Genomic DNA, 13,557 nt, shown 5'->3' with positions numbered 1-13,557 from the left:
AAAGAAACATGACATTTTAGAGTTTTATCAAGTCGCGTTGAAAAAGATAGCTCTGACAAGTGGTTGAGTTCCTCAGATGAGAAACGTTAAGTTTGCCGCAAGAGTAGTGATGTCACAGTGATAGTACGATAAGTGTATTATCAATCGATGCCAATGCTTGTACTGCTATCGGTTCAGAGTAGAAAGTCAGTAAGTGTCGTTGAAAAACTGTTCGTAAGCGTCGATTTCTAGTTATATCTATATTTAACAGACTAACTGTAAGTACAAAAGTATAACCGTGAAGATAAATCGTGGTTTCCTTGTGCGAAGCTTCTGATCAACTTGCAGTCAGTTTGGAAAAACTGATAACTGCTGTGAAAATCAATAAGGGTCGAAGAATACAGAGTGAGAGCGAAGGTGGCACGATGAAGTCTCTAAAAGATGATAAACGGTGGGTGCTGCACATGTGTTTGATGGGTGAACCGAAAAATGTCGAAAAGAACATAAGAAACCAAGAGTGTCACTCTGGACTCATGTCAATGACATCGGTGAAAAATGCTGTCAGTGTTGGGGTCGAGACGACAATATCGTTGTCAGTTTGCAGGAGATGCGCTCGACTGCGTAAACCGATGATTCGCGTGAATGAGTGTCGTCAAACCACCAATTGAACTGGACAGGCTTTAGATCGTCGAGTAGTTGAACAGCCGATTGATGTACCGAAATCATCTATTAGATAACAGCCACGCGGAAACAATACTTCATAAGATGAAAAAATACGACGTCGAATGTGAATAACTACAATAGTTCTGATGTGTTGTAATGTCACATCGAAGTAACATCATTTCGTATACTGACAATTGTACTGAACGTTCGGGTGGGCATCGTTATTATAGTAATTGGATGTGCAATAGCAAACATATACGAAGATTTGCGCGGGGTTCGTGGAGAATTTCAGAGGTCGTTTAGATATTTTCCAAACCCGTATTGCATGTGAATAAGCGGAAGACGAAATTGAAGTGATTTTCGTGCGATAAGGAAATCGAGCCATGATATAGTGTGTGAGATAACAGCAAATACAAAGCACATAGTAAACATTAATTTAAATGGTAACCACCAATGTAACCAAAGTTTGGGTTTAGATAACGTGATCGTTTCGTAAAAAAGCATATTATCTAGCGCTAAGTGACATCAAGTACGACGAAGTGTCTCATTAAGACACGGACTAAGATTGCTCGTGTACATGAAATACGTTTTTTCGGAGTATGTTGACTTACGAGTCATAAATGCACATAGTTTCGACTCAAATTTGACGACAGTGACAGAATATATGACTACTCGAAGTGAAAGTAGCCGCGAAACGTTATTAAACATCATCAATATTATACGAAATTAACTAACGCAATTATGAAACTCGCCTGGGTTACTCTTGCTCCAAAGTAATTGAAATTTGTTGATTAAATTCGTAGATTAGCGAAGCGTTGTAGACTGAATTGGTATACGTCCAAATTTAATTTGAGCCAAACACGTAGCATTGCCTGGCGAAACAGTCTAAACAAGATCTAACATTGCAGGAAATTTATAGTTCAAACTCACCGTAAATTTCTAGCATTTGTATCCTCTGATTCGCCATGGAACTCAGCAATTGGAAATTAAGCAAGAAAGTAAAATATTCTAGTAGATAGTTCTTGATAGTAGTTAGTTAATAGTGATTAAGCAGAAAGATGAATTTATAATCGACAGTTAATCCTGTATTGGTTATACAAGTGGATAAGTTGCAAACAGATATGCGTTCGTGTTGCCTTGAGACTATACTTACGAGTGGTTGATATTTTAACAGACATATTACACAGGAGCATTTACATGCTGCTAATGCTTGTTGAAGAACCATGATAGTCGATTATAGTCGTAGTTGATTGGCTAGTTCTATCGATTGAACCAATTATTTCAGTTGAAATACTAATCAACAATGATATGAAGCAACGAATGTTCACAGAAACTGATAAAGATAGCCGAAGTTAAAGATGAAAACAAAAAGTATAGAATGCAATAGAAAAAAGATCATAATGATAGGTTGCGTTATTCGAAGTCTTGCTCACCAGTGTAGAACATCAGCGTTGATGGTCTATGAAAAAATGATTGGGGGCTTACTATAGTTAGACGAGAATGGTGACGAACCAACTAATGCTGAAGTCACACCTCGCGACCGGCCCTTACGTGGATTGAACCATCGACGCATCAAAGGATCATGGACGCTATGGAGACTGTACAACACAAAAGACGTTATTACAAGAATATATTAGTTAAGGTACAACCACGAAATTACAGAAGTGAAAGAACAACCACTGCCGCGTGGGCCAGTCCATGGCGTGCGATTTTATTGATGCGCGTAGACTATTCTTGACCCTGACAGGGATCAATGATCTGTTCGATATTCAGTGACCCTACAACCGTAAATTCATCAGACAGTACATAAATGCTTAGCAGCACGACCATTCAACGTGAGATCAATATGGGTTGTCAAGTTTAGCTTAAATAATATTTTTTGGGATTTGACGACAATGTATGTCATGCCATCCATCTCTATATTCTCTTATCCCTTGGAGTCCATCCAAGAATAGTGTTTGTTACCTTGGTAAATAAAGTGAGGATTATGTACTTGATATTTAGAATATACATGGTTATATAGCTGTTGAAATGTCGTAGGTGTTAATTACTAACAGATCTTAAGTGTTGTCTCTTTATCCAAACTTCTAATGTCTTGCTAATCCAAATGGACGTTGATTGTAGGTGACTCATAAAGATACCAAGGCGCCGAAATGCATCCTCTTATCATTGGGTATATATTGACTAGTCAGTTTTAAAAGCGAAAACAGTTTCTTAATGGATGGAATAATGTAGATGTTGAGTTTTCGAGTACGTTGTGAAAGATTCCACCCTAAAGAACTACGGAGCCACTTCACTATTAAACTATAAATCAAGCAAATACGAAGCAAATTACATCGTTTAATCAGTTTATGTCTTATTTATATATTATTCTCAAGTTGCTTTTTACACGAGTTAATAGTTCGAGATGTTTTGTTATAACAACTCAGTATAGTTGTACTTATTTGTGCTACTTTTTAAAAACAAGGACAAATTTGGCGTTGAATCCTCTTAAAAGATTTATGCCTCATCACCGTTGCTAATAATTTATCTTTGCGGAACTATTACCTGCTTAAAACATCATGATTAAGTACATCTTTTTCTTCACAGTATGTTCAATAATTTCCAAGCCCTTGGCTGCGGAAAAATTAGTTAACGGAACTTGTCCATCTAGTCAAAGAACATTTTGCTATGATGGCATTATTGTACCTATGTGGAGACCATCCACAGGCATAACTACAGGTGACAAAGCTGCCAGGGCTATCGTTTACTTTTCAGCACTTATGTATTTGTTTTTGGGTGTATCTATAATCGCCGATCGTTTCATGGCAGCAATCGAAGTGATTACTTCGCAAGAGAAAGAAGTGACTTTGAGGAAGAAGAATGGGGAAACTCAAACGATATCTGTCCGCATATGGAATGAAACTGTTTCAAATTTAACTTTGATGGCTTTGGGGTCTTCTGCTCCCGAAATTTTATTATCTGTCATCGAAATAATTGGGAAGAACTTCGAAGCCGGAGATTTGGGTCCTGGTACTATTGTCGGTTCTGCAGCTTTTAATTTGTTTGTTATAATCGGTGTATGCATAGTTGTTGTTCCTGATGGACAGGTTCGCCGAATTAAACATTTAAGTGTCTTTTTCATCACGTCGTCATGGAGCCTGTTCGCTTATCTCTGGATGTATCTCATTATAGCGGTCTTTACCCCTGGAGTAGTAGAAGTTTGGGAGGCACTGCTTACGTTTATCTTTTTTCCCATAATTGTGATTTGTGCATACTTAGCAGATACGAAAATTTTCTTTAAAAAGTTTCTTAAAAAGAAATATCGTGCAACCGCCCTAATGAAAGCTGCAAACGGTGATTTAGAATTGACTAACCACACTGAAGAGGTGACCTATGCTCCTACTGATGGGGAATCGCTAGCTGAAGAATCGGAATTCGATCGCCATCGTATGGATTATGTGGAAGCTATTAAAGAAATTAGGAAACGAAATCCAAATATCGGAATGAAAGAACTGGAAGAACTAGCGCAAATGGAAGTTCTAAATAAGGGTCCCAAGTCTAGGGCTTACTACAGAATGCAGGCAACACGTCAACTTACAGGAAGTGGAAATGTTATCAAAAAAGCTAAGGTTGAACGTCGAATGTCTTTTGATGATAACCGACTTACAACAGAAACATATCCTCCACACGTTCAGAGGTTCTTTTTTAATCCTGGTCACTACACGGTTATGGAAAATGTTGGGACGTTTCCTGTGACAGTTACTCGTGTCGGTGGCGATATGCACGCCGTTGTTTCTGTTGAGTACTTCACTCTAGATGGAACTGCAGTCGCTGGAGAAGATTATGAACCAGTTAAAGGTCTACTGTTGTTTTCAGCTGGCGAAACACACAAACAAATTATGATTTCGATTATTGATGACGATATTTTTGAAGAAGACGAACATTTTACTGTCCATCTGAGAAATCTCGAAGTAAAACATTCTTCTACCAAAATCGAGCCGGTTCTGGTTGACCCAATGGTTGCTACTATTATGGTTCTGGATGATGACCATTCTGGAGTTTTCCAGTTTGATGTGGTTGATCTTACCGTCAGTGAGTCTTGTGAATACGCTGAAATCAAAGTACAGCGTGTTTCTGGTACGTTTAATTTTTATTTCAGAGTATACTGAACACTTATTTATGTCATACATCTTAAGGCTTCCTAGTTAATGAAAAGCGGTATTGGAAGTATTTTTCGTGATATCTTAGATTTAAATTTTTTCGTTTGACGGGTTTAGAATTCTAAAATGATTATTTATAACACATTAAGTTCATACAAAGTGAGCTACGCTTGGGGAAATAATTTGCGTTATGACACAAAATGTTGAGTTCAGTTAGATAACGTCTTATGATAACAGTATAAATCAAAATATTTCTTACAATGCCCAGGGAGTTATTATTAAACCCTGGTTGCAGTTTACTGATGGCGATTATTTGTAAGAAAAATTTTAAATAACAGTACAATTTTTTTATGGCGTGTTATGATCCGGAATATTTGACAAATTTGAAACATTAAGTTTTACAGAAGGGAGCTCTAATGATAAGGATTATGAAAATTGGCTTGCAAATGTTATTTTATATCTTCAGACTAAATAATGAATTTTGTTGAGATTATCTGAGTTCAAGATTTCATGTTCCTTTAGATTCACATAGGTTTATAAGATATGAGTTTTCACTGTACTAGAGACTTATTTACTCAGTATGTAGGAGTACAATTTTTCGTTAAAAAATAGCTAACGATTTCAAGAATTACACTAACGTTTTAGGGGAACGTTTAGGTTATCTAGGTGTTTCTGGGATGCTGGTGTTTGTAGAATTCTATAAACATTTTATGCTGCAGACAAACTGCAACCTGATTGTTGTGGTTTCATGATCAAAGAAACTTGGTATTTCTTTTAAGCTACAAATCATGTAGACTGCTGTATGAATACGTTCATTCGCCTTTATCAAAAATAAAGTCAACCAGTAGTTCTTAAGGCGATTTGCCTTGAGCATAACGAAATTTATTATTTTGCGTTTATTTTAAGCGACAAATAATATTGATTTTGTCAAGCCACAAGAATATTTACATGTGGATTTCTATACAGTTGTTCGAGATAGATTTCAGACTTATGAGATAAAATCGCAGCGGAAATTTAAAAAATGCCAATAGTTTTCAACAATCAGTAATGAATTCCGAATATTTCAACATCAAGAACAACTCATTTACTGCTTTTATTCATACCTATAGGTTGCCGAGGTGTCGTTCGATTACCATACCAGACCGTCGAGGGTACTGCTAAGGGAGGAGGAAAGGATTTCGAAGATATGGTCGGATATATAGAATTTCAAAACGATCAGACGGAGTAAGTATTTAAGAATTTTATTCATCGACGTTGCAATTTTTTATAATCTACCACAGACTTTCGTAGTGCTCCTTAGCTTATAGTTACCACTAACAAAGAAAAGTTAACCCTTTTAGTTAAAATGTATGTGTAAATATTTTTATTACCTTACATGCCGAGACAATCAGCCACAAGAACAATTATTCATAAACATTGTTGGAAAACTTACGGAAACTTTGGTTGCTTTATTTGAATTCTTGAGTTTATGTTCAACGAATGAGATTTTCAGTAAGGCTTTTTCCTTACCCAACCAGGGGAAATAGTTTACTAACAGACACCACTTAGTTTTACGAACGCATTTTACTAAAATATAATGTAGTAACAAGTAACTACAGATTTTCAATCGCTTAAATTCTAATAAAAGTTGGAGGTTTAACATTCCTAACAGATATCATGATGTATGTGATAAATACTTGTCTAATCAGTTTGAAACAGTCACTTACAGTTTGGGAACACTCAAGTTCAGGTGTTTTCAAATACTATACTTCTGAAAGAGACTACACACAGTAATATGAGTTATGTTTGCTAGCATGTATATTGGGCTCACATTAGGGATGATATTTATTTGACCATACTCTTCAGCTGCTACATAATTGTTTGGTTTAGATGAACACCAGTTTTTGATAATAAAATTGGTTAAAATCCATTAGTTATCTTGACGAACACGTATTTTATCGACAAATTAACAGAAAACGAGAGCAGCTACTGGTTAATACTCGTATTTTTCACTAAAGACTAGATAAACACAGTGCAAAAGGAAGAACGTCTATCAGAGACAATATAGTCTGAATGATTCTATAAGGAAATCAATCATAATGCAGAGGATTTTCGTGGATCTCACATAACACGCTCAAGTCTCCGTAGAGGAGCTGTGTTTTTATAAGTGCGAATTTCTTGTACAAACTCACATGGTAGAGTGAAAATAAAATCTAGATAATGTGTGTTGTTCTTACACTGACAGAGGTTCATGCATCTAAACGTTTTATGCTGATGACCAAAAATTAAACCCTACGGTCTGCTTTTGAGATAAAAATATATGAGTTGATTATATAAATAAAATAAATTCAAGTGATTTACGTAATTAATTCAGTATGAAGTGGAAAAGACACTGTAATGAATAAAGTGGAATTACATTTTATTTGAGGGCGTTTCATATAGTTCAAAGCGTTTACATTGAGTCTTTTCGTGTGGCGCTAACAAGAGGGATTTTTATTTCATTCCGTTGTATCATTTAGTTGGAACGCTATTAAAAATCATCAATATCTAGTCTGAAACTGATGTTTTCAGTTGTAAATTTACTCAATCTGAATCGAATTCAATAGGCTGAGTAGTTTCAATGAACTATGGCAACATCGAAAAAACTCTTCTCTTACAATAGTTTCTGCTGAATTTAGATGAATTTTATGTGCACTGAATCAAAAAATGGTACAACACAAAATTTATTGCTAGGCTGCCATGCTACTAGTGAAGTTGTTAAGTTTTGCTGTTCATATTTTATATACTAAACAATGAAACTAAGTGTGAAATTTTATATTATTTTGTTGGGAAATATTGATACTGATGGTAATAAAAATTCCACATAAGTTGCGTATATTTTATAGCACTTTCAGAACTGTTTGAAGTACTTTTGACGAAAATATTTTGTAGTTTCTAAGGGATTCCAATGACATGATTCGTAGTTTCCTTTTAAAATACTATGACTACAAGATAATGATTTGGTTTAGAAAATTCTCTCTCTCTCTCTCTCTCTATATATATATATATATATATATATAAAGAGAGAAGAGAGTAATGTAAGTTGAATCTGATACCGAAAATCTAAGCACAATTTAGATCCAGTCTCATATTTCCTATCTTCTGTTATTAATTGTAACTTAGTGGGTTAACCTTGTTAATCGTTTAAAGAATTAAGTATAAATATCAAGTTTGATGATTCAATCAAAGGCCAAATAGTAAAAATCTATTTTGACAGTGTTCATAACCAATATAATTCAAACCTACTACATAAGTTAACCTAACAAAAAAAGTTTTAGCAGTCCAAGTATTGAGATTTTGACCAATGAAAAAAGTATTTTCTGCCTATGACATTTGTGGAAAGTTTGTTCAACCATTTTGGAGTTTGTATTTCAATCGTTATTTCACAGGTTCGTACGTCGTCAAGTTTACTTCAGTTTGTTCGGTCAGTTAATATATACGTCGTTTTTGCACAGTAAATTAGGGTCGAAGACTAGTTTGAAACCCTACACTTGATTATATCATTGTGTCTAAATTAAAAACAGTCACGTCATTTGTCGATACTTTAGAGCTATAATTTCTTTATTCGCTATCTAATGTATCTGTCTGAATTTGATCGTTGTAATATCTCTTCGCATGCTCATGCTTGTAGACTACAGTTAGATAAATGGGAATTCTCGGTATCGAATCATTGCTAGGTAAATTCTGTTAGTTAATATGTATCACATATAAGACTTGAAAGCTAGATTATAGTTTATGGACGAACCAATCAGATTTAAGATAGTAGGTCCTAGATTTTAATGGCTAGTCAGCTGATCCTAGTCCGTGACAAGGTTTGTAACCTTAATTTCTAACTCTAAGGTCCAGCTGTAAATCCTAATTCTAATTCCTTACACTAATTTATGACTCTCATTTAACCCTAGTAAGTTGGCCGACATTCTTAAGGTCACTCAAGTATCACTAAAAGATCTTTGAGAAATTAGTCTCACAGGTATAAATAAACCACTGAACTTGCAATTAAGCACAAATACACGGACGCAATTTCTTTAAGTATTGACAGACTTACACACCCACGACTGATTCCAAAGATCACAATGTTCCATCTTTTACGGGAACAAGGCATACCAATTATTGAAGCCGTTGCTTTTTAAAAATTTATTTCAACAAAACGATTTGAATTACTGAATACTCTAGACAATCCAGTTTTCATATTTATTAATATCTAATCATGATGATTACTATTTTTACAAGTGTAAATTTGTGTTGCATTACAAAACGAGGAACTGAAGGATTCCAATTCTCATTATAGATTATTTAGGTTCCATTTAAGCAATTGCATGGAATCTATTTCTCATTAGTGTAGACTCATTTGGGAACGTGAGTCAGCATACGAAGACACGCTGATGTATTCATGTTAGTAATCAAAGAACTGTAGTACAACGAACTCTAGTCATATGAAGACTGGAAAAATTAATGTTAAGCTAGTGTTGAGCACAGGAAGTACTATTTTCACCTAGTTTATTGCTATAAGTTGAATGTGTGGTATTCCTGATAGGGAAATCCAATAGAATGACTTTTTGGTGGTTATAATTATCTGTATTTTTCCTTATAAATCTAATCTTATACTTTGTATAAAGTTATCATAATATTTAGGTGTACAAATTACTTAGTTGTAATGAGCTAGAAAATATTTTATAAACTTTTCACTTCGTTCTTTGCATAAATAACTTGAAAGGCAGGTGCAAGCTATCTAAGAATCTTTCACTGATCTAAATCTTGATTATGGGAACTAGTTGGCTTTTTTATATATATATGATATGCGTATTACGGCATGTATATGTGCACATTCTGCCTATTATTTTTTAGTGAAGTGAACTATCAAATTTTCATGATATCATTCAAAAAGATAAGTAACGTTCAATGATTGTTTTAGAGGAGCAGATGCAACATCGTTTTTTCGTCTTAAATGTAAATTATTATCTAGAATGAATATAAATAATTTATAAATAATCATTTGTTAGTAATCGTCCTGAATATTTTCTTTTATATTAATACCATTGTTATATGCTATTTTGTTAAGCATCAGATAAATTTTACTAAAACTCAGTAATGATGAAATGCAGATGTAATTCATAAAACTCATTGAAGATGGACATCACTCAAAAATAAGCATAAAACAAAGCGCCTATTTCAGTAACACATCTTTTACTAGAACATAATAAACCAGTCATGAACAATATTCATTATTAACTTAAATGGTCTCAGACAATAGGGAGACTGATAAATGAAGCACATAAAATAAAATGATACTGACAAGCTCATGGAAGATTTCGTATTATGAGTAAAGTAAAAATTGAATTAAAACAACTGATAAGGAGGACCAACGATTCAAATTTAAATCGTTCTGATCTTCTTATACGCTTAATTTTTTTTGATTACATTAGATGAAGTATAGTGATTCAGCAGACGTTAACTTGTTATAAACAGTTGATCACTGTGCAGCTTCTTGGTAAGTAGTAGCTTGAATTTCGATTAGAACTAGAATCTAAGCATTCCAGTCATGAGGTTAACGCGCAAATATTCATTAGGTAGAACCTAGTCGTTCAAAATATCTAAGTCCAGTCACTGTTGAATACAGAGTCAATATTATTCATTCTGTTTCTTGGAAGCAAGTTTGCCGTTGACCAAATTAGTTTTAGAGTTCAAAGATTTACACCTCTGGTAGGGGTCTTGATTGGAAAGCATAAAGTACGAGTAGTTTGTTCACAAAAAAATATGAACCGATCAATTTTAGACTACTGTTGAAAACCTGAAAGCACTATAAGGCCGTTTACTCCCTTTTATGAGACTCCTTAGCTGTGCCCATCCAAGATCCCGCAGATGAGATCCAAACTCAGGACCTCAGGTCTCGCCCACGAACCCCTAACCTCCAGACCACTGAGCCGGTATCCAATGGTTTTAATGTATAGCCTCGATCAATCCACGATATTACGCGACCATCTTCTTTTGCCTTCAGTGAGTAACGGAGTCACAGACGACATGGTTGAACTCCACTGGCAGTTACTTACAGAGGACAATTGAAGACAGTCGCGCAATATCGTGGATTGATTAAAGTTAAAACGAATTAAACGAACTAATGATCAAATAGTATCTAGGGTGATATTGATGAATATAAATCCATAAAATACTCTAAAATCGGAAATTAATTAACCGAAACAGATCATATGTTCAAAATATGATATTATTTAATTAATTATTTCTTTAAACACATAAACATTGGTACAAGGAGGCATCAAATATATATGCGCCACACCTCGTCATTTGATTTGTGTGAGGGCTGGAATAGTGCTCGGGTGTCCAAACCAAAGCAGGTGGTTTTCTTAGGGGACCACTCCTCGAGCCTTTGACCTAGATGTCTAATTCACAAGGCAGTGGGGGAAACGTAAGGAGATACAGTCTTATGGTAGCCAGTGACCAACAATAGGTTCATACTCCATTTGTCTTCTCAGGATCCTGGAGTCCATGTGCACCAGTAGTTTGGAATCAGGGTTTTTCAACTCCTATAGATAGATCCTCTATATCCGCCAACCCGGTTGAAACGTTGGACATTAGCTTTTCGTCCTCTCAATTTCGTAAACAACAACCCTGCTAGGAGAGGGCAGTCAGTGGAACTTCCATGCCAGTGGCTGTTTACGCGTGTCCATGTGAGAGCGTTTCAAGAGGGAGAGCAGACTCACTCCACCCTCAACCGTACCAAGGCATTTGAGGGGTGCATGATATGATGTCATGTATATAGATACAAATTGGACGAGGTACAGAAAGCTTATCATTGTTAGATTTTATCAGCAAGATATATCCTCCTACTAGCTGTTTCCGGTCATATTTAAGATCAAACTTCTTTTAAGTCCACAGAAAGCTGATTTTTTTTCAGTACTGTACAATCGCCCTCTTAATTAGTTATCTGTTTTCAAAAATAATGTTCACAACGACAGTTTAGTCTTGGATGTCAGTTGCACTTTTTGTGTGTTTTAGTTGTACAGACTTAGAATTCTTAACTAATAATTATAACACTCTTTATTGGCGACAACTGTAGGTAGTAAAGTTCATTCAACATAGTACTTAGCTATATTTAAATCCCATTTCAGTTTTAGATGATTATCTTTAGTAAAATGCGAAATAATTGCAATCCATACATGAATACTAAACTAGATTACTTGCTTATAAATACTCATTAGATCTTCCTTAATCATATTTTCAATATAATATTCTGAAATTGTAAACATTAGTTTGCTGAACTAAAAGGGAGATACTAAATAAACAAATAATTTGTAAATACAAATTGACAAATCGTTCGTTGTAGTTTTTTATGACTGGACATTTGAGCAAAACTGACTGAAACGGTTAAACTAATTATTTGATAATCAAACTAATCCATGAATATACCGATTAAAATCAGGCCACTGGGTTAATTAGGGATTTAAAACGGTCAATTTTCGACAAAACATTAAGCCATGGATGTATAATTTACCAAATGATAAAAGGTGATCTAAGGACGACAATCAAGGTTATATATGATCTTTAACTGACACTCATCCCATCATAAAAGATGTTACACCAACAGACAATAAAAAAACTTATTTTTAAACATAGTTTCCTTAATAAGTACTCTTAGACTAAGTTTTCTTTCATTAATTGATGCAACTCATTTGGAATGTTAAAATTCATGAAGTTAATTTTGAGTCAAATCGGTAAGAGGATTAATAATACCATCTGGTTGTCTTAACCATAGTAATTAGAGTGGGCTTAATCCAACGATCTAATGGTTTCAAGTGGACTGGCTTTATCACTGTGTTAATCTAATGTCAAATGAAAGTACTCAAGAAATATTTGACATTTTATTAATATAGCCTTAAATAGGGATTTCGTTGGGCCTACACAATTTAGTTTACTGGGTCAATGATAATCATGATCTTAAATTAGCTTACTAGATTCATTTGAAATGTTTTCATAGATTATCTTTGGGATATTTTGTACTGCAGAAAGCGATTAATTGATTTTATCTACAAAAACGGAGTATGCTGGTTATAGTTAATATAACTTTTATTCAACTTTCCAGTAACAGCTAACCGGAGTCTTCAGAATCAAAAATATCCTCTTCACTTAGATCCTACTAATCATAAGCTAATGTATATACATTAAAAAATTTATCAGTCATATCAAATAAGCATAAAAACAAATACGGGAAAAAAATAGGTTTTTATTCAACTGTTAGTCATGTCATAAAGAATTAAAGAAGAGTAGTCAATTTAAGGGGTTGGACAGCATACGATTAATTATGATTAGTGTTTCAAGCTGTTTTGAATCACAATCTGACATTAGTCTAAAAACTCTTCAAAACCAGGCGATAGCACACAACTCTTCTTTATTAGTATAGGGCTTGTCAGCTGTCGACACCCATAAACCAATATGAGACTGAACTCATGGCTTTCATATCTTATGGTTAACACTTATTTTTAACCACTGAATTGGAATGATCAAGTTATATTTTCCTATAACGCAATAAACAAATCAAAAACTTGGTTTAAGGAAAATCATTTTTTGTATACATTGTTTATATTTGTTTTAAGAGTGAAGCAGAGTAATTTCATGATACACTTATTATACACTGACTTTATCTCTTTAATTTTAATGGTGATAGATGCTTAGTTAATTATAAAATACTTTAATAAAATCAAAATAAAAAATTACACTATCTAGCTAAGTGTACACAATGAGT

At 34.3% G+C, this 13,557-nt stretch overlaps 1 protein-coding gene across 1 annotated transcript in view; it reads left to right on the top strand.

Moving 5' to 3' along the window:
• Nucleotides 1-3,332: 3,332 nt before the first annotated feature.
• The window catches only part of Smp_152830 (putative sodium/calcium exchanger), a gene marked incomplete at both ends in the record, with an annotated part of 88,050 nt that continues 77,825 nt past the window's right edge, over nucleotides 3,333-13,557 (top strand). The window contains 2 exons of the mRNA XM_018794072.1: nucleotides 3,333-4,761; nucleotides 5,894-6,008. Of these exons, the coding sequence (XP_018648521.1) occupies nucleotides 3,333-4,761; nucleotides 5,894-6,008 (1,544 nt within the window). The remainder of the gene's footprint in view (nucleotides 4,762-5,893; nucleotides 6,009-13,557) is intronic.

This window comes from Schistosoma mansoni, chromosome 1 (genome assembly GCF_000237925.1).
Source record: "Schistosoma mansoni strain Puerto Rico chromosome 1, complete genome".
Lineage (NCBI taxonomy): Eukaryota > Metazoa > Platyhelminthes > Trematoda > Strigeidida > Schistosomatidae > Schistosoma > Schistosoma mansoni.
This window is presented reverse-complemented; position numbering and strand designations above follow the sequence as displayed.